At 31.4% G+C, this 21,439-nt stretch overlaps 3 protein-coding genes across 6 annotated transcripts in view; all 3 read right to left on the reverse strand.

Annotated features, from left to right (window-relative positions):
* Positions 1-2,642: 2,642 nt before the first annotated feature.
* LOC145332467 (nicotinamide riboside kinase 2) lies at positions 2,643-11,214 on the reverse strand. Its single transcript, XM_080177467.1, has 10 exons — positions 11,155-11,214; positions 10,111-10,189; positions 9,483-9,583; positions 8,714-8,756; positions 8,244-8,322; positions 7,727-7,780; positions 7,319-7,413; positions 6,427-6,570; positions 4,803-4,915; positions 2,643-3,226 (listed from the first exon to the last, which is right to left on the reverse strand). Exons 4-10 carry the CDS (start codon positions 8,718-8,720, stop codon positions 3,074-3,076), a joined length of 645 nt encoding a protein of 214 aa, XP_080033593.1. The 5' UTR covers positions 8,721-8,756; positions 9,483-9,583; positions 10,111-10,189; positions 11,155-11,214; the 3' UTR covers positions 2,643-3,073.
* Position 11,215: 1 nt separating this feature from the next.
* On the reverse strand, positions 11,216-13,408 carry LOC145332468 (uncharacterized). The gene is made up of 5 exons (XM_080177468.1): positions 13,235-13,408; positions 12,812-12,885; positions 12,300-12,373; positions 12,034-12,166; positions 11,216-11,710 (listed from the first exon to the last, which is right to left on the reverse strand). Exons 1-5 carry the CDS (start codon positions 13,360-13,362, stop codon positions 11,616-11,618), a joined length of 504 nt encoding a protein of 167 aa, XP_080033594.1. The 5' UTR covers positions 13,363-13,408; the 3' UTR covers positions 11,216-11,615.
* The window catches only part of Opa1 (Opa1 mitochondrial dynamin like GTPase), a 45,488-nt gene continuing 37,436 nt past the window's right edge, over positions 13,388-21,439 (reverse strand). For 2 of the 4 annotated variants that reach the window (XM_080177459.1, XM_080177456.1), the window contains exons 29-36: positions 21,134-21,208; positions 20,275-20,338; positions 19,700-19,824; positions 18,827-18,920; positions 18,386-18,478; positions 15,164-15,310; positions 14,494-14,847; positions 13,388-14,234 (exon numbers count right to left, since the gene is read on the reverse strand). In XM_080177459.1, the coding sequence (XP_080033585.1) occupies positions 14,797-14,847; positions 15,164-15,310; positions 18,386-18,478; positions 18,827-18,920; positions 19,700-19,824; positions 20,275-20,338; positions 21,134-21,208 (649 nt within the window). In that variant the 3' untranslated portion in view covers positions 13,388-14,234; positions 14,494-14,796. The remainder of the gene's footprint in view (positions 14,235-14,493; positions 14,848-15,163; positions 15,311-18,385; positions 18,479-18,826; positions 18,921-19,699; positions 19,825-20,274; positions 20,339-21,133; positions 21,209-21,439) is intronic. The other 2 variants (XM_080177458.1, XM_080177457.1) reach the window with 2 other exon arrangements.

Consider the following 21,439-nt stretch of genomic DNA (forward strand, 5'->3'; position numbering starts at 1 on the left):
AGATCCCTGACAAATTTAACCAGGTTGAATAACATTATTAATAAGCAATTTGGGACCAACAACAAAATTCAATGAATGGTTTTAAGCCAACAAATAATACCACGGGGTTATAAAGCTTTGAGTACCAGTATAATTTATGGTTTAATGGTCCCTTCCTCCCTGTGTTTGCTTAAAAAACGTTTAGGTAATGATGCCCTACTCTCACTATTAGTGTCATGTATCAGACATAGCAGCAGAAGGTAACATTTTTAACGTCATTAGTATAACATGATGTAACAAGAATCGAACACACAGGTATGCTATCATTTACGCTAATACAACAGGTTTTTAATATAAAGCTTTACAAATGGTAATATTCATTTGTCCAACCGTTTCAGATAGCTTCGCTTTATGGATGTTGTCATTCTTGTTAACATAAAATTAGTTATTTCTGCACTATTTCAGGACATAATACAAGGACGTCAATGCTTTTTTTATGGGGAAGGGGGATAAATTAAGGGACTTCATATGTAAGGGAGGAGGGTTAGTTTTATGTAGCATCAACACTTATGAACAAACACATACACACACACACACAGAAAGAGAGAATTATAAGAAGAGAGAGAGAGAGAGAGAGAGAGAAGGAGAGAGAGAGAGAGAGAGAAAGAGAGAGAGAGAGAGAGAGAGAGAGAGAGAGAGAGAGAGAGAGAGAGAGAGAGAGAGAGAGAGAGAGAGAGAAAGAAAGAGAGAAAAAAAGAGAGAGTGAGAGAGAAAGAGAGGGAGAAAGAAAGAGAGAGAGAAAGAGAGAGAAAGAAAGATAGAAAGAGAGAGAGAGAAAGAAAGAGAGAGAGAGAAAGAAAGAAAAAGAAAGAGAAAGAGAGAGAGAGAGAGAGAGAGAGAGAGAGAGAGAGAGAGAGAAAAGAGAGAGAGAGAGAAAAGAGAGAGAAAGAGAGAGAGGGAGAGAGAGAGAGAGGGGGGAGAGAGAGGGGGAGAGAGAGAGAGGGAGAGAGAGAGAGAGAGAAAAAATGAGAGTATACAAAATTGTCACATTTACACATATAATATTAGGTTTATTTGAAAAAAAAATGTGCAACTCAAATTATTAACGTACGTATAAAATTGTAGTTTTCAAAATTCAACCAGCAAATTTTAAAACTTTCTAGAATGCACGGCTGCAAACGGCTGCAGCTAAAATCTTTTCTTCTGGCCTATGAATGAGCTAAATTTTATGAGAGTTAAGATCCTAGACCGGGCAAGTCTGGGCGAAATCTGCTACAAGCTTTGAAAGTTGACCTATGCTTAAAAATAAGCAAAATTTTAGGAATATTTTTTATATAATTGATTGTTTAAATACCATTTTATTTATTTATTTCTAGTTTTACTTTTATTATCTGATTACAATTGTTGTAACGTTTATCTGAAGCTTGATTTTTCGAAAATCGGCCATCATTAGCCTAAGAAATCTTGAATTGAAGAAGGGTTGGTAGTGGTCAAAAATAACCTTAAAAGAATGCGACCCTACTCTACTTTGTTAGGCACTGGACGCACTCAGAAATACACCTGGACCTTGAAAATATCATTTTTAAAAGCCCTAATGTATGTAATTTAGTCATATAAAGAAAAAATATAAATACCAAGAAACCAAATACCCCACCAATTATTGTATTTTGACACCTGCTGGCCCACTGTGCGCTGGATTAAAACTTTTCACATCCATACTGAATAATATGTATAGCAACTTATTACAGAAAATTTTCCACGAATATTATAATAAAAATCATAGAATTAATACCAGTTTTGTTAGAAAGGGCCTTCAGCCTCTCAAGGATAACAAAACTGGTTTTAATTTTTATCTTTCATTCTAGTAACACTGGAAAGCTGCGATAAATTATTATTATCTATCAGTGTTCATAAATATTTTCTCTCAAATTGCAAAGTGAGTAAAAAGTTACATTTTAACAACTATTTGAATAAAAAAAACTAAATAAAAATAAAAATCATATGAAACGCTTTCAAAGTCATTTAACGAGTATCAAAATAATTGTGACAAGCTGCAAAAATTAAGTACAATTTTTCTACAAATACGAGATCAAATTTGCAATTATGATTGTCATTTGCTTAAAATCAAATTTGAATTTAAAAACAATATATTTTATTTACAATTCTAATCTTTTACTACAATTATCTCCAATTTAAGTTGATATTATTATTAGTTTGTAGATAAAAATCACCACAATATAACAGATTTGTAATATAACAATTTCTACTGTTGTACTATATTATATTTTCTTTTTTAGAACCCGACTTCTACTATAGCCGGTGTCGTGTTATCACTACTATGTATTTATGAAAACTAAACGAACTAGTTTTTAAAAAAAGTTTCCTTATAAAATAACAAAATTTGTTTAAGAATCAATAGCTTAGATATACAGGTTGTAAACTTGAATTCAAATTATGATTTTGGAATATATTTTCTAGACTCATTATGTAAATTGCTTTAAAAATATTAATCTTTTGTTATTTTGAAATAGTTAAATTTGCTGTCTTAAAAATTTAGCTGCATTTTAATAATATTAAATCATCATTCTACTTGTTTAGTTAAATTTAAAAAACTGTAATAAGACGATGATTTTTAACAAACTTTAAATAAAAACTCCGCTAACAATAATAGAATATCAATATATAAAATAACAAGGAAGACCAAGTCAAATGGTAGCGCAGCTGTTATGAAAGCAAAGTTTACAGTAAAACATTTAAATTAAGACAACAGAAAGAAGGAAGCAAAGATTTCTAAAAATGTGAAATTTCAAGAATATTGGGATAGAACAATAAAGACTAAGTTAATCTTCCCCAAAATTGCTAGGAACAAAATTCTAGCTTAAGCTTATAAATATAGGGAAGAGTAAAGGATGGTAGATTAATATACAAACGTTTTCCACTCCCTATACTTGGTATATTTTGTAGTAAGTAAAATGGAAAATAAAATTTCTCCTAAGTTCTTTAACATGTTTCTCCCTTTTTTTTCGGGTGGGAGCAAACTATCTTTTATTGTCATATCCCTTACTCACAGCAAATGTTATGAAGACTAAATATATCAACTTCTTTTGGAGATAACATTGAGAATATTGCACAGATTTTGCTGGATGGACTTGGCTCCATTTAGAAAGGTAACAGGTTTTCCAAGGGATTCGAACTCTTGCTTATTGCTGACATAATATGGCCAGGCATATTTGGTAAAATAACCTTCCTGAAAATATTATAAATTTTGCAAGTTGTTATTTTCGTATTGTACATCTATTAACGGTTGTGTGTCCCTAGCATCAACGGGCTCTGTATGAAAAAGAGAACGAGGGGCCAAACCTAAGACGAACTAAATAAAAATCTTAAATAATATAGCTTAAAACTATCCGCTAACCAAAAAGATTCCAATAATTAAAATCTCAATGTATTCAGTGGTAAGTGAGCGAGATATTAACGGACAAATAAAAAGATTACCAGTGCATATTAAAGGATTTACAAATTAAAAATTTTACATTTTTTACCTTAGGAAATTCTAATTAAATTATGACCAACATTTGAAAGGGGTTTGTGCCTGTCCGTCATTATTAAGTAAATTCCCACAGCTTTAGATAATGTCTCTCTCTCCCTCTTTTTAGTAGCGAAGCTACTTTATAATTCACTGTCCGTCCGTCTGTCCGTCCGTCCGTAATTAATGAATTGGGGGAAACGTGATTTTCTCAGCTCCTAAAAAAGGTAGAAAGCTGAAACTTTTTGACAACATTCCAATCATTAAGGAGCACAATTAACCATAAAACATCAATGGCGGCCAGACCGCTCTTTAGCAGGTTTTAGGCTATTTTTATATTTTTCACATTTTTCTCCATATCTTTGGTGTTTATGGTCCGATTTTCAAAATTTTTTCAGTTATAGATATCTAAATAAAATTTCCTGTCGATTAAAGAAAACAACAATGACGGTCTGACTGCCTTTATGCAGGTTTTAGGCTATTTTTATATTTTTACATTTTTCTCCATATCTTTGGTGTTTATGGTCCGATTTTCAATTTTTTTTTCAGTTCTAAATATCTAAATTAAATTTCCCGTCGATTAAAGAAAACAACAATTACGGTCCGACTGTCTTTTTGCAGGTTTTAGGCTATTTTTATATTTTTCACATTTTTCCCCATATCTTTGGTGTTTATGGTCCGATTATAAAATTTTTTTTCAGTTATAGATATCAAAATTAAATTTCCTGTCTTTAAAAAAAAACATGGCGGTCAGACTGCCTTTTAGCAGGTTTTTGGCTATTTTACACATTTCCCCATATCTTTGGTGTTTTTGGTCCGATTTTCAAACTTTTTTGGGATATCAGTATCATAATATTTTTCCCATTGTTATGAGCATCATTCATGTAAATTACTTTGACTGTCGTCATCATACAAAATAAAAAAAAGTTTCTTGTTTATTTTCTCTGACAAATCTATTTTTTAATTTAAAAAATATACTTTAAATCTACTTGTATTGTACACATTCCCATCCATGATTTTTTGTGCTTCGCTACTTATGGATGTTGTCATCCTTGTTTTTATTACCTCTCTTTACCTTTCATTACATCTAAAATGTTGTTAATTTTATTGCACGATACGCGCGCTAAAATGGACATAATTGTCTTTCTGTTTAATGAGGACAATGTAAATATTTTCTATTATTAGTCCGTTCGGCCATTAGAGTCACTTTTATTTGACTTTAGAAATAAATTTTCAAAGTTCTAAACAGTAATGAAGCACTACTATAAAATTACAACTATCCGTCAGTTTGTCCTACCTGATCCTGTGGATCATAAGTTCGATGCTGACGTCTGGACCAACAAGTATCATAGTCCAGCTCCAGGAAAAATCTGTAATCACACAGGTCTGATATCTTGGGGTCATTCAGAACTAAAAAAAAATAAAATGTAGTAGACCCTCATTTGATTTCATTGTTGGAACATAAAATATAACAAAGACTACCTGTAATCTGTTTTATTTTTTTGAGAGGGGAGAGGAAGTCAATATTAGTTATTTCTCGCATTGTATTATAAACGGCTTTCCGCGGATATAGAATGTACAATTATAAGATTAAAATTAGTATTTTAGCCCCGAGGTGCAGAAGGCATCGGCTAAAAACACTGGTTTTAATCTTATGATTGTACATTTTTAAATTCGTAAAAAGCTGTATATAATACGATGCTAGACATAGTTTTTTCGTATGGATGAGAGCCGGTTCCTATCCACCGGATTCGAATGAATACGAGAAAAAACAAGATAATTTTTTAAAAACTTTACAAAAATTTTGGTTTCAAAATTAATGTTTTCAACTTAACTTGTTTTTAACCTATCTCTAATAAAATTTTTGCATTCTAAGATATGAAGAAAATTTCTATTTTAACAATATTTTTTATTTTATTTCGTGTTAAGTAGAAGTGAAACAAGCTATATTCCATTGTTGGTAATATTTCAAATATTCATTTAATTTTCATTGTTTATGCTAATATATTTCTGAATTAACTTATATATTTTAAATATTAAACACATTTTGAATACTAACATATAACACATAATTAAATTTTTGTACGTCTTTACACAACGAAGATTTAATGTGTACTGACCGTACAACAATACCCGAAACGTGGCAGTAAGAATTACGCGGCATTTTGTACATAAAAAACAGGGTTGTCGATTTTTAAAAAGTGGCAAATTCTAATTCTATAAAATACATGGTATTTTTTAATAGAACAAAAATATTACTTAGTTTAACCCACTTGCCATTAACAAAAGTTAATAACCTATATCTTAATTTCTTCATTGGGTTGGGGAGTTTTGTATCAGAAAAAAATATTTAGTGATTTTCAACAAAGTATGCCTTAAAAACCGGCTTATGCAACGGTTTGCAAAACATTTTTGTACTCTTAACAAGAGCCGCGCAATCTGAATTTATAAATATACGCATTTTTGCACACTCTTTAAATAGGTCATGATCCAAAAATCTTCCAAAAATAGGAAAAACCGGTTTTTAAGTCATAATTTGTTAAAAACTGCTAAATGTTTTTTTCTTATACAAAACTCCCCAACCTAATGAAGAAATTAAGATATATGTTATTTACTTCTGTCAATGGCAAGTGGGTTAAATTAAGTAATATTTTTGTTCTATTAAAAAAAAACACCCTGTATTTTCGATTTGATGAACACCTCCAAATATAATAAAAATGTTAACCCTTCAAAATTAATGGTAGATAGGTTTATAAACTGTAGGACAGGTTTGTACGCCAAAAGAATTGATAAGAGTAGTAAAGTGTTAAGTCAACTAGGAACGTGATCACAAAACTTTTATATAAAACAATATATAAGTAAAATCTAGTGTCCCCTCCCTCCCTCGATAGGCAGGCAGTTGAAAAAAAATAAAAATATACCTAATATTCCTTCAACCAACAGAAAATTAACATGTTTGAAGTTGGCTGGATCTAATTTTGTCTCCAGGCTGTCGGCTCCAGTAAATATATCATCAACCCTCCATTCTTTGGCTCCATTCAGTTCCAACGTTTTCTTACTAATCTCTGGATATAATATATTTTTTAAAAGCCAATTTTCAGCTAACGGTAAAAATGACGTTTTTAGGGAGATCTTTATACAACAAGGAACAGAATGTCTGTCCGTTTTCTTATCTGTAAAATGGCTTTTATAGGTCCTTTTTATATCTATTTTTAATGGAAACAGAAGAAAAAACCGTTCTCTGCTTTAATGTCGCTTAGCGAAAGACGGACGGATATTTTTAATTATAGAGTAGCTCTGCTATTATCATCTACAACAAAGATGACAATATCAATAAGAAATGAGAAAAGGGGTAGTTTCACGAAATGCATTTGAACTTAATTTAGTGAATCGCATTTTTTATCCTGGTTAAATGGTTAAACTACATTTGTATGACATATATTTGAAAGAATTTTTCACGTAGTTTTTAAAATATCAAGACTTGAAAATAGTCTTTTTAAATTGCATATATCACAAAAAGAAAATTTTCAAGTCTTGATATTTAAAAAACTAGGTACATGGTAGAAAATTGAATTTATTTCAAATATATGCTATATAAATGTAGTTTAACCCATTAACTAGGAAAAAATATGCGGTTCACTAAATTAAGTTCAAATGCATTTCGTGAATTTACCACTTTAGTCCATCTCAAATAATACATAGACAAGTTGTTAGGTATTATTTTTCTTCATTACTAACAGACAGGCGTATGGACACGGACAGACTAAGTGAGTTATAGAGTAGCTTTGCACTTTACAGTGGATTTACTCTGACCTTTTGATTTGTGTATTTCATCCAGGATGTCATCATGCATTGTCTTCATGTCAAATCCAGATAAAATCTCCCAATTAATAACAGAATTCTCATCCCTTAACAAAATATAAATATTTTCGTTCCGGTGGTCTTACATTGAAAATATTGTTTGAAAAGGTGTTGTTAAAAATTGGGTAAGGTATACTGTCTAATGTCCCTTATTACAATACACATTCCGTTTGGCTTTGAAAACAATTGATATCCACTGGATTAGAACCGGTTCTCAGCCAAACTTCAAAATCATGTATAGCATCGTACTGGAGACAATTTTCTACGAATATTAAAATGAAAATAATAAAACTTGTTTTAATCTTATAATTTTTATTTTAATATCCGCGGAAATAAGATGCGATAAATAACTAGGTATACCTGACATGCCTGGAGTCATCTTCCTTCCAGTAATAGTCATCCTGGTTAAACACCCTGCATCATATATTTTTCATAATTTTTCTCGTAATTCAACTTTACATTATCTTAGCAATAATATGTTGAAATTAGCGCAGCTACAGTAGAACTAGGGTATATCATACGTCCATAAGTCTGTCTGAGTGCTTATTAATAGTGACTTCGCCTCCTAGCATCTACAAGCTTTCTATTCGAAAAACAATAGAGGGGGTATAATAATAACATACATTTTTCATAGCCTTATTAGGAATAAACAAAGCCTACAAGCTACAAACAAACAATAAATATCTTTTAAACTAACTATAAATGTCAAAAAAAATCCATTGCTGTGCTTCTTAAAGAACAAATAAAATATAAAGTGCTAATTAAGTTTTTTACTTATATAACATAAAAAGCATCATTTATTGACGTATATTTCTAATTCAACTGTACAGTGAGTAAAAAATATATGACTAAGCAAGGTGCAATGTGGTGCTTATACCTCGAGTTTACGAAAATTCTCCGTAAAATATTACAAATTGTCGTCTTCCCTGAGCAGGTGGCTCCGCTTATACCAACAACTAAAACATATATATCCTTGTTTTGTTTTAAATATTTGGGCAATTTTCAAACCTTAAATTATTTTGTAGTATTCTAGATAGTATTTGAAACGCAATAGGTATAACTGTATCATAACCAGGGAAGGAGGAGACATTGAACTGTAAATTATACTGGTACTCAAAGTTTTATAAATGTGCTCTCCTATTTGGAAAATGGAAAAGTTTTTAAAATCTTGATTAGTTGGTTCAAACTATCAGTATCCTATTGAGACTATTCATAATTTTTAATCTAAATAAGGGGTATTTTGTTTTATAATATGGTGAACTGAACATATCGTTTATTGTTTATACGACATAAATAATTTAATACCAACAAAAAATAATAACTAAAATACTTTTTATAAATATTCACCTAGCATTTTGATATATTTATTCTTCTTTTGATTCCAATCGATCTAAATATTATAAAAAAATAAATATTTAAAATTAAGTCAACCTCAAAAACAAGAAATTGAATTAAGGGGGGGGGGGGTAATGCAACCATCTCGTAATCAATGTATAAATGGCACTTAAAATTCGAAATTTGATCTGAAATTTTGCATGAGTAATCCTTGGTAGGTCTATTTTCCCTAAATCGAAAAAAAAGTTGAAAAAGTAACGGCTAACGGCTCAGCCGTTTAGCCGTTTTTTGGCCATTTTTAGGGCAAATCTGTTATAAATTACGTAGAAATCAACTTTTTGAAACATATTTTTGCTTTAAATCATGTGAAATGATACAAAAAAAAACCATTTTTTAGATTTCTAGTACCAGCAACTACCGGCTAGAGCCGTTTGAAAACGTTTTGGATCGGAAAAGAGCATTATGTGAAGAGAGGTTTGGTGATGGATTTCGCTTGAAAATACCCAACAAATGGCTAAACGGATGAGCCGCCAGCCGTTAGCCGCTACTTTTCCAACTTTTTGTTCGATTTAGGGAAAATAGACCTACCAAGGATTACTCATGCAAAATTTCAGATCAAAATTCGAATTCTAAGTGCCATTTATACATTGATTACGAGATGGTTGCATTAAACCCCCCCCCCCCTTTTAAAAATTTAATTTTCAAAAGACGACTGTTCAAAACATGGACATACAATGATACACTAGTAGTTGAGTAGCTGCGCTAATAATAAGAAACCAACCTGCTCTTACAAGAGAATAAGATTTCAGGAATAAAATTGTGGAGATTAAGGTTCCAGTAAGAGCTGGCACAAGCAGACCTGTCTCACAACTTGGGAAAAATCTAAACAAAAATAAATTTTCATGATAAAGCTTTGAAAAAAAAGAGTTGAGTTGAACAAAATAACTGCAAACTTATCCACTTATAATTTTAACCTACGGAAGTGAAAATTGTCCATATCCTAAACCAAACCAAATTAAGCATAAAATACACATTTTTTTCTTCGTTTGTGGTTTGCGATATAGTAAACAAAAATGACACTTGTAGATTAAAGTTATTGGTTAAAAAGCTTGGACACTGCTAGTTTGAACCAACCAATCAAGATTTTTAAAAAGTACCCAAAGTTTTTAATCAAACGAACAAGATAGTATGCTTTATGAATCACTTTATATGTTATGTGGTTTTACTTTAAATGAAAACTTTTCCCTAAAATCCTCCACCCCCCCCCCCCATTTAGTCCTACTTTCAGTCTCAATATTATGTTAATAAAACTTAGAAGTACTAGTTAAAATTACAGTCCATTGCCCTCTCACTCCCTTGATATTAGGGAGGGGTCGATTTTTTAACGAAATCTGAAAAACAAAACTCACCTTTGAATAATAGAAAGATATGGTTGATGAAGGAATGGGAAGCCAACTATCAAGATTGTGTAGTATATAAAAAATGTTCCTAAAAATAACACAAGAATGACAAAATCCAAAATACGAAGATTAACTGTCAGATAAAGGAGTATTTGAAAATACAAGAGTAAGAATTAAGACTAAGAATTCAACGTCCTAGATAAATTTTTGTAGAAATCTAATCTTAAATTACTTCAAAACAAGATTTTAAGACTTGATTATAGAGATGCTCCGCATATGGCATTGTGCCAAATCGTCTCAGGAATCGATATATTGTAGTATTTCAAGTGTATAACATGATTAGATAATAGAATTTTTAAAGAGAAGGGGGGGTTAATGCAACCATCTCGTAATCAGTAATTAAATGGCACTTAGAATTCGAATTTCGATCTGAACTTTTGCATGAGTAATCCTTGGTAGGTCTATTTTCCCTAAATCGAACAAAAAGTTGGAAAAGTAACGGCTGGCGGCTCAGCCGTTTTGCCATTTTTTGGATATCTGTAGTGTAAATTAGTCACGAAACCACCTATCTTCACATAATACTCTTTTCAACTCCAAAACGCTATCAAACGGTTTTAGACAGTAGCTGTAGGTACTAGAAGTTTTAAAAATGGCTATTGCTATCATTCAACATGAATTAAACCAAAAATATGTTTTAAAAAGTTGATTCCTACGTAATTGATGATGAATTTACCCTGAAAATAGGCAAACAACGGCTAAACAGCTGAGCCGCCAGCCGTTACTTTTCCAACTTTTTGTTCAATTTAGGGAAAATAGACCTACCAAGGATTACTCATGCAAAAGTTTATATCGAAATTCGAATTCTAAGTGCCATTTAATCACTGATTACGAGATGGTTGCATTAACCCCCCCCCCCCTAAATAAAATCAACACGATTAAAATTCAACAATAAGGAATTTCGGTAATGATTATAGATAAGACATTACGGAAGGCCTGACGCTTATTACAGAAAAGCTTCGCTTTAACAATGTGTACTTTAATTAATCTTCTTACCTACTATAACTAAGCTAAGTATTCCTTGCTGTCTAGGTGTATCCAACATTACACTTTCTGAAAAAAAAATTGCAAATTCAGGTACTTCTTGTTAAAATTATATGCTTGATCGGTAGGTATATCATTAGAAAATAATTTCATAAATAAACAACATGGAAAAAAAACAGGATCATATGTCAGGGATCTAAAGGGATAAGACAATGGCCGATATATTCATTTAAATCACTAATGATGATACTCAAAATTTTCCCATTTATAGATTACATTAAGTGGTTGAAACGTTTGGACACTCAACTTATTTAACCATCCAATCAAAATCAAATTAAGGTCCCAAAAGTTTTTAGGCCTACAAATAAGAAAATATTATTACAAAACTTTGGAGACTAGTGTAATAAACAGCCCAATGTCCTCTCCCTCCCAGATCAATAACATATGTACTTTTTGATATCACAAAGCATTTTTTAAAAATAATCGTCATATTCTTCATTTTTCTTCTTTTTTGCCTTCTTTGTGGTCTTTCTTCCATGCTTGATAACTGTCATTTCCTCTTTATCACCTGAGGATTGTGGATAAAAGAATAAGAAATTGGGCTAAAACCACCTCAAAAGAATTGCTAAAATAAATGATCTTGTAATTTGGTCTTCATTAATTTTTTAAAATTGTTGTAGGCGTTTTACAAGATAGGCAAAGGCATTTTATGAGAGATGATCCAATATTTCAAAGAGAAATTCTTCTTTACCAAAACATCTTTTTTATGCATCATTTTAACAACAACTCTAAAAAAAACTTATTAAGACAATAAGGAAAATAAGAATGATTGATGTCTACTAAGGACAAGTGCTTGTATTATACATTTTATAATTTATTCTTTAATCCTGCCTGTAAAACCATCCACAATGTAGGCTTTACTCGAGTTGGCAAAGTTAAGCTGGCTAAGCATGGCAAAATCTTGGTCTGTGAAAACTGAACCCTCGTCTTTCTTCCCAGTCTCCAGCAGAATCTTATCATGATCCTTAAAAATGGATTTATTATTACTTGGATCTTACACCAGATTTTCATGTTCTATAAAAAGAAAGAAATCTGTAGAGGGCTAAAATAAAGATATCATATTATCTTTGGGTTATAAAAAGTAAAATTGTCACTACCTGTCTTTTGTTTTTGTAGTTTGCATCAATAATTCTTTCTGTTGGTACTGTTGATATCTTAGCATCATAGCTTTCTAAAAAATTAAGAAATTTTGAACACAACAAAAAAATTAAGTTGAAAATTTGAAAAGAAAACACATTACACTTAAGGTCTGTAGTACAAAAGAGAATGATGTCTTTCCGTTCGTTAGTTCGCCCGTCTCTTAAGATCTCGAAAACAAATACTATTATAAATAACATTGATTTACTACCTACTTACGTAATTCTATTATTTCCGTATTTCTTTTAGTTAAACAATCTTTAGATGATATACCCAAATTTAAAGTGCATAACCAAGTTTTTAAAGCTTTACTACATTAAAAAATCATTATAATTAACAGGATTTTTGTCTGTCTATTTGTACCGAAGGATCTCTCTAACCCCCCCCCCCCCAGTAAAAAAAAAATATTTTAAAATCTAACCCCCTCCCACCTCCCCCTAAGAGCGTAACTGCAAGTAAATAAAAAACTTACTTAAATTTTGTATGCAGTCTTCAGTATAATCGTCTTCTTTAGAGTAATCTTGATCGTTGAATTGAAAACTTCCCCTTTTTCAATTTTGACATTAGATTTTAAGAACTATTCAAGACATTTTGCAAAAAAAAGGGTAAGAGCATCCCGCAGGAGTAAGGCATTAAAAACATAATTCCTACCCCCTCATTTGAATTTATGTAAGAAATGGTGTGGGGTGTGTGGTGGGTAGGTAATGTTTAACAGGCTCATTGAGGGAAATCACACTACAAATACTTTATTAATCTAACCTGGACAAAAAAGAGCATCGAAATAGTTTTTAAAAAATAAATATCAAGTGAGAACCTACCAATAAAAATATTTTTGTAAATTTTAAAAAATTATCAAGAAAATCTTAAAGAATATATAAAATAAAATCTGATGTGCCTGTTAGATTTAGCAGGTTTATGCTTCTTCTTTTTTCCATCTTTAGTTGTCTCTAACTTTTGTTTTTTAATATTATCATACTCCTCCAGATCTCTTTCTAGCTCTCTTTTTAGCAGAGCAAATGACATTTTATTGTGGAGGTGTGCTATGAAACTGAATGAATTGAAAGTATTATTACATAAATATGTAATCACCAGAACTAACCAAACAAGAGAAAATTCAAAAATCTAATACATATAAATATTTCAACTATTTAAAAAAAATATTATCTTAAAAGCTTGGGGGAGGTGATTATTTCAAGGGTCTTATAAATAAGTGTCTTAAAATAATCAACACTCCCAAGGAATTTAAAGGGGTAAGATAATGGACGATAAATTGATGTTCAACACCCCAAATTATAACATACAAAATTACCTCTTATATAAATAGATTGAAGTTTGAACATTTCTGGTTTCACAGCCCAATTTATAAAAGTCCCCATAATTTTCAAGCACATAAATGAAAGAACGTTTAAGTAATAGAGTACCAGTATAATTTTCAGTCCATTATCTCCTCCCTTCCTGCCATTCATATTTTAGAGATGTATTGTACATGAAACTAGGCCATTTGAAAGAAAAAGTGTTTTTTAAATATTGCTTTTAAAACAGTATTTTTATAATTAATTTTAGATTTTACAGTATTTGTACAAATGTACACATCTCATTGAAAAAGCTGTATCTTTAAAGCTATAAAAGGATAATAAGGTCAAAATGACCGAAAAACTACAAAAAATTAAACGACTAATAATTTAAAGATTTAAATAAAAGCTCAAGTTTTATAAAATGATTATTAGATTTAACAGTAATAATTATGATTTATGCACTTTTAAACTAATAAAAGGATTTGAGACACACTTCGAAATATCTTAAAGGTTTTGCTTGTTTTAAAAAACAATAAAAAACCTCAGAAATTTGACAAAATAACCAACAAATAATCTGTGCTAGAAAAGTTTAAATTATAACTTCATGGAAGGAGATAGAAAGTCTGATTATCCGACGTAAAAACTAAGCATTTTCTTTGGATAAGAATTTGTATATGTTTTCACGGATAAGACAATGGATTTATATAAATCCCTAAAACTAACCCCTTATTAATTATAGGTGGCAAAGATTAAACACTGCTAGTGTGATCCAACAAATCAAGATTTTATAAAAGTCCAATGTCCCCCCCATCCTCTCGTTGTCAATGTTAATATGAAGGCAATTGGTTTTAGTATTTACGCCAAGTAATCAGACACTCCCCCCCCCCTCCCCTCTCATAACAAAATTCACAGCAGGCTTTTTTTTATCTAATAACATCATCAAAAAGTGAATAAAACCACAGAAAACTTTTCATAACAAGAAAATAACCGGTTTGAAAAGCAATTTGACTAAAGGTGCAGTGGTTTCTATGAATATATAAGTTGTGTTGACATCACAGTAAAATAACAAAACAGCACTGGTAGAAATTATACTGTGATACTGCAGTTTATGTAGTCTCTAGGAACCACTTGTGTATTCTGTTTTGAGTAATGAGTATAGACCTCAGTCATGGCCACCCGTATTCAAGGCTTTGATAAATTCTTCTAATTTCTCCTAAAAAAAAAATGAGAATTTTGAAATGAAATTAATACAGCAATATTGTAGTTAGGATTAATCTTTGACACAAAAATCAAAAAATGTAAAGTGTGTATCATTTCGCTTAATATTATTTTCCCCACCGCGAATTACCGCCAATCCGCAATTTTTCGATGAATAAGGTAGTAAATTTGTAATAAATCATGAATCTTCAAGGTTAAGGACAAAATACGATAAAGTGATGTACATACACCCTAACTATGAAAAAACAGAACTATCCATTTAGCACCAGCCCATCAAAATTCAATAAAATTCCCCAAACTTTTTAAGCTACCTGAATTTGTCTGACACGTTTAAGTTCCTCTGCCAGCAGCACCCTGCGTCCCGTCAACAGCTTAGTCTTGGACTCCTTGTCCTGGGACATCTCTTCCAGCACTTCTTTTATTTCTTTCTCAAGTCTTCGGGCTTCCCTATTCATCACCTAAAATCATAAAAAATATCAGAAGTTGCGGCATTGTGTACACTAGAGCAAGGAATTTTACTCATTTCTTTTATGAATAATATTAAATAGTAATTAAGGGTTAGGGAACGCGGGTAGGAAGTTAAGGAAAAAGGAAGGGAAGAGAAGGGAAAAGTAAGGGAAGAGAAGGGAAAAGAAAGGGGAAGTAAATTGAAATAAAAGTGAAGGGAAAGGGAAGCAAAGACAAAGAAGGGGATTAAAGAAAAGAAAAGAATAAGAAAGTTCAGTGAAGGGGGAGGTAAGAAAAGAAATGGAAGTTGATTAATCTGCGGTTTTAAAATTAACATCGGCAACGCTCTAATTAACAGTCATGACTTAGAGAGTAGCTTTGCTAATAAAAAAACATGAGTTTAATGTTGTATATTAAGCTATATAAGTTGGAAAAAATTTTAATGTATATAATAGATTTGCAACCTGCATAAATAAAAGGATTTTTTTAATAAAATTCGTTTTTTGTATAATTCTTTATCTAAAAGCGCAAATACAATTTAAGTTGATTAATTTTGACATCTGTGATTGGTGGGTTGAAAACAATCTGCGCTCTGATTGGAGAAGCCTAAGTTTCATACATCATTCAACCAATTATAGCTCAGGTAGTTTCCAATCCACCTATCCTATTGGTCAAAATTAATTAACTTAAATAGTATTTTGCGCTTTTAAAAAAAGAATTATATAATACACGAATTTTATAAAAAATCCTTAAAATTTTATGCAGATTTCAAATCTATTATATACATTTAAATTCTTTCTAACTTATATAGCTTATTGTATAGGGTAAAGCGGGGCGAACTCGGTGTTTTTTTTCGGTTTTTTAAACCTGCAAATCGTAAAAATTATTTTTTTTTAAATGGGACCAAGACCAGTAGAAAGATCTCGGAAAAGTCGACCAGGTCCTAAAAGGACGTAAACCTAGGACTTTGGGAAGTTTGTCAAAATTGATCTCTAAAACGGCACCGACTTCGCCCCGCCTTGAGGCGAAGTCGGTAGGGCATTTTCAAGCTTCGAAAAATCGATGACGTATTGATTTTATTACAGCATGCCCAAAAGGTAAAAGTTGCTAAATGTAATAAAGAGTATGCACAAAAAAATTTATTAAGATAGGTCAATTTTTTCTACCAAAAAAAAATAATTTTTCCGAAGTACGCGAAATTTGACTTTTTTTTCAAAAATTTTTTTGATAAAAAACATAAAAATACTACTAGAAAAAAATAACTTTTTATAACTTTAAAGGCCTGATCCTTAAAATTCAGGCAATTTTGAATAGATTTGGCCAAAAAAAAATTAGTTCTATTAGCAAAATTTCCTAAAAAATCAAGTTGAAAAAAAGAGAAAAGTTTGGCCAAATCTGTGGTCGATTTTCCAGCTTCAAAAAACCTGTGGTCGATTTTCCAGCTTCAAAAAACCTATGACATATTGATTTAATTACAGCATGCCCTAAAGGTTAAAGTTGGTAAATGTAATAAAGAGCATTCACAAAAAAAATTATGAAGATCGGACAATTTTTTCTACAAAAAAAAATAAATTTTTTCTAAGTACGAGAAATTTGACTTTTTTTCTCGAAAATTTCACTTTTTTATATACAGTATACGTTACAAAAAATGACCGGTCTTTAAAATGATCTAGACCCCCCTGTAATGAAGTTATAACCCTATTTTATGTGTGTGTGATCTTTATATACATGTATGATGGTGTTTGTATCAATCAATTAGACTAAAGAACATTTTCCGACATTTAGCAGACTATAAAAGAAAATATTCACAATGAAAAAATTCAGACCCTTATTTTTTAAAGTAAATTCTACTTAAGCCCAAAAATCACATAGTAAAATTAATTTTAGCCTAGGGGTTATTCAGAGTTTTATCTCAAGCATAAAATTTTGCTTCTATAGACACCTTACTCAGCTTCATAGCTCCCATACAAGTCATTTGAGCACAAAAAGCATGTATCAAGAACACAAAATCGATGAAATTTTGGCTTTGTGCCCAGGGTGCCCAATTTTCAGATCTCAGCCCACAGAAGGGCTAGAAAAAAGTTCTTTAGCTTTTTGGTAATGGCATAAGGAATAGAAAGCAGTTACCATTTGAACTCATAGTCTTAAATGACTTTAGAGTACCCTTACGGCCCCTAATAGGCTAGAATCGAGACATTTTCGATTTTCGAATTTCAGGATTCCAGGTATGAGTCTTTGGTTTGACTTTAGCTCGCTAAAAGTGAAGCTAGGGTTGAGATATTGGAGTTTAGTCTTCTTTACCCTCTCACTGTGGTATCTCCGTGTACTATCCTAGCTTGGTATCTTGATATCTTAAATATCAAGGCGCTGAGACAACTTTTTGTGAGACCGTTTCGGTAGAGGTAGGAAAAAATTCACTCAAAATACATAATTGGTTGATTTTTGACATTTTTAATATCTTCTTTTATAGCCTGCAAAATGTTGGTAAATGTTCTTTAATCTCATTTACCGCAACAAACACAAGCATACATATGTATAAAGAGCACACACACAAAAAATATGGTTAAAACTTTACTAGAAGGGGGGCAATAGCATTTTAAAGACCGGTCATTTTTTGTAACGTATACTGTAAAATTGAAAAAGTTAGTATAAAAAGTGAAAAAACCGAATTCGCCCCGCTTCACTTTTAGTCGATTTAAGAAAAAACTATACAAGCTTTTTTAAATTTTAAACGGAAATGGATAGCCTATTAGATTCTTAATAAGTCCCCTGAAGACGTCTAAGCTCTAGCTCTTACCAGTTTTTGTCCAACTTACCGTTTTTCCGACCGAAGCAAAAAAATCGAAAAAAAAAATTTTTGTCGTCCGACTTTAAGACCCAATAAGTACCCTAAAAATTCATCTCACAAAAATTTCATTTTATACTTTTTTGTAGGCAATTTAATAAGGAACAAATTTGATTTTATGTTTTTTTCTGTCAGTCGATTAGAACATGGAGAAAAATGTCATTTAATGAAGGTGGTAAAAAAAATACCGACTTCACCTCAAAACCGAGATCGCCCCGCTTTACCCTATCTATAATTATACCTGTTGTCTGAGAGCATTGGCGGTAACTCTTAACATCTGTTGAATCCTCCAAAATAAAACTGTATCCCCACAATCAAGCTCGTTCTCCAATCCCTGACACATTAAAATAGGTTAGAATTGTCCTATTCATTTGAGATTATATGAAAATATTCCCTCAACAATAAGCTTTTTAATTAATAGTAAACGAATAAAATAGTTATTTATGTTATGTTGACTTTAACAAAGTATTTGACACATAAACCTTTATAGAAAGTTAGTATTAAGGTCTTGGAAGATAAACGACATACTGACAGTGACCAAATGAATTATATACTGGATGCTCATCGAAATCTTTACCAAAAATTTCAACTGTCTATCTTAAGCAGCAGCCGAGAAAATCAATTTTCTCCATCGCGGTACGGACCGACAGACGGGAAATTACAGAGGAGCGTCGCAATTTACCTGATGGTACATCCAGAATCCTCTCTTACAGTCATGGCATCTTTGTAAAGCTCTCTGTAGAAAATGTCTTCTGTTCACCAAATACCATGTCTCCCTGAATGATAACATTTATTTTATCATAAAAAAATCATATGGACAAAAGACATGGAAAAAACCATGTATATTCATATGTTCTTAAATTCGTAATTAAATTTGTAGCATTACTGACAGACCGACGACGGATCAAATAGATCATATACTAGATGCTAATTGTCAATTGGTAAAGAAAATCTCCACTAAAAATAGAGAATAAAGAAAATCACTTTTCTCCAATAGCGTTTTGGACTTATATAAAAAGTGAATTATAGAGTAGCTTCGCTACTTGAGATTACATTGAAGTTATTTTTAAAGATTCCTTGTTAAAACTTTGTAAATCTTATTTGTAATATATCTTTAGAAAACTGTTTTTTTCCCCTTTACAGGACCATTGAGAATGAAAACTTTATTTTTTTGAAATATACCTATCTATAATACAAAGTAGAACGATGTCTGTCTGTCTGTTTGTTTGTAGCGAAGGATCTCGCTAACCGCTGAACCGATCGGGTTCTCTTTACAGGGTAGCTTCTCATAGGTCCTGGGAAGGTTTATAACTATTTTCTCGGGGGGTGGGACACCCCCCCCAAAAAAAAAATACCCCCCCAAAAAAATTTTTTTCTTTTCTTTTTAAAACTAAAATTAAAATAGTGGGGCTAGAGGCTAGGGGCGAAGCCGCTAGTAATATAATACAAAGTATGTACAAAAAAGTTCGTTTGATAAAGTAGGATCAAATTTTTTCAAACAATATAAAAGTAAAAACAAGTAGATGCAAATTGTAGCGAGATTATCCAGGCTTACCTAATCGCTTCATTATCCACCTCGACCCCCTGGGTGGCGAGATTACGGCGTACTGTTGTGATTTCCTCGTAGGATAAATGTGGGCCATGATCACTTTCTGCTGTCAGTAACTTTTCTAGCTCACCCTTAACAAAAAAATATTTAGTATTACTTGAAGTTTTCACGTTCAAATAAGTATGAGGTAAAATTAACGGTGCATGGTTTCCATCACAGTGTATATTTTGAAGTAAATTGTAAATAAGAACTCTCTAATGGAAAGCACCAAAATTTTTGTATGTAGATTGTAGATACTACAAAACAAGTCTAAAAAAATTGTAAAATAAAATCTAAAATTCATCTCTTTGGCGGAAATTTTCATGCTCAAGAAATTTGTTAACAGAAAATAGACCAAAAACACTTGACACACATATACATACATAGATTTCATACAACTTTCATTATGAGGTAAATCTAAAAGATGTTGACATATTCAAAAAAAATGTTTAGCTAAGGATCAGGTCTAGAAAAATGTTAGGGCAATAAAAAAAACATTTTTACCATATTTTTACAAACAAGAAATGAAATAAGATGTTCACCTTTGTTGCGTTTCTAGCTTTCTGTTCAGGGGTTCCAGACTTCCAGGATGTCCATCTTTCATACCTGGAATAACATATATTCAGGGGTCTTAAGGGATAAGACATTATATATTGTGGGTTGGTTTTCTTGGAAACAACGGGGTTGGCAGGAAAAGTCCAGGGCAGATTAAACCACATGGTTTTTTTCCGGTTTTAAACACCATCAAAAATACATGGCAAAAGTCCACCTTGAAAAAATGCTGTTTTGCCTCCAAAAAGGTCCTAAATTACTACTTCTTCTGAAGAATCCCCTTATTTTTTCTTAAAACGCATGAATAAAAACATTACCTTGAATTTACAACAAAAAAGACTTCTTTCTATTTATTTCAAATAAAAATGTTGCTTTCTATAAATAAGTCCTTTTTGTTGTAAATTCTAATGTTTTCATACTGTGTGTTTTTTCCCTAATATTTAACCAGTTAAAACCGGACTTTTGAGTCAGCAGACTTTTCTAGAAAAAGCCGGATTTTTGCCAACCCTGAGTCCCACAACCCAAAAAATTAATAAAAGTAAAAAAAAATTAAGAGTTAGATTATAAAAAAGTGGTTTAAAACTTGTGGTATCAATGTAATTTACTGCAGGCTATTGTCAACTCCCTCTCTGCATATATATGCAAGTCTTTAGACTAAGTTTAAATACACAAGACTTCAAAACTGGAAACACAAAGGATTATCATGGAAAGGAATTTCTGTAAATTATGATGGTAATTTGTTGTAACTAGCAGATACAATGTTAGGTTCAAGTTTACTTAACAATCTATAATGACCACTCCCTCCCAGCATAAAACTAGAGAGATAAGAGATATATTGATAAAACTTACCATCCCGGCCCAACAACTTGTCTGAGATTTTCATCATTTGCCCTCACTTTCTCATACAAAGATTCTTCCAAAAACCTGTAATATATAGAATAATAACAAAGATGACAAAAAGGAAGCTTTCAATTCAGTCGTATTATAGAAATGTTTGGCTAATAACACTGTGCCTTTTATTCTGAAGAATAACCCCTACAAAAATCAAAACGATATGATAAATCATAACATACAAAAAGTTACGGTCAACGTATAATTAAAATGTACCCGTGGAATTTCTGTTAAGAACTATAGAGTTGCTACGCGTTTTTAATT

This window comes from Acartia tonsa, chromosome 11, assembly GCF_053477335.1.
Source record: "Acartia tonsa isolate MP-2025a chromosome 11, ASM5347733v1, whole genome shotgun sequence".
In the NCBI taxonomy this organism is placed as follows: Eukaryota; Metazoa; Arthropoda; class Copepoda; order Calanoida; family Acartiidae; genus Acartia; species Acartia tonsa.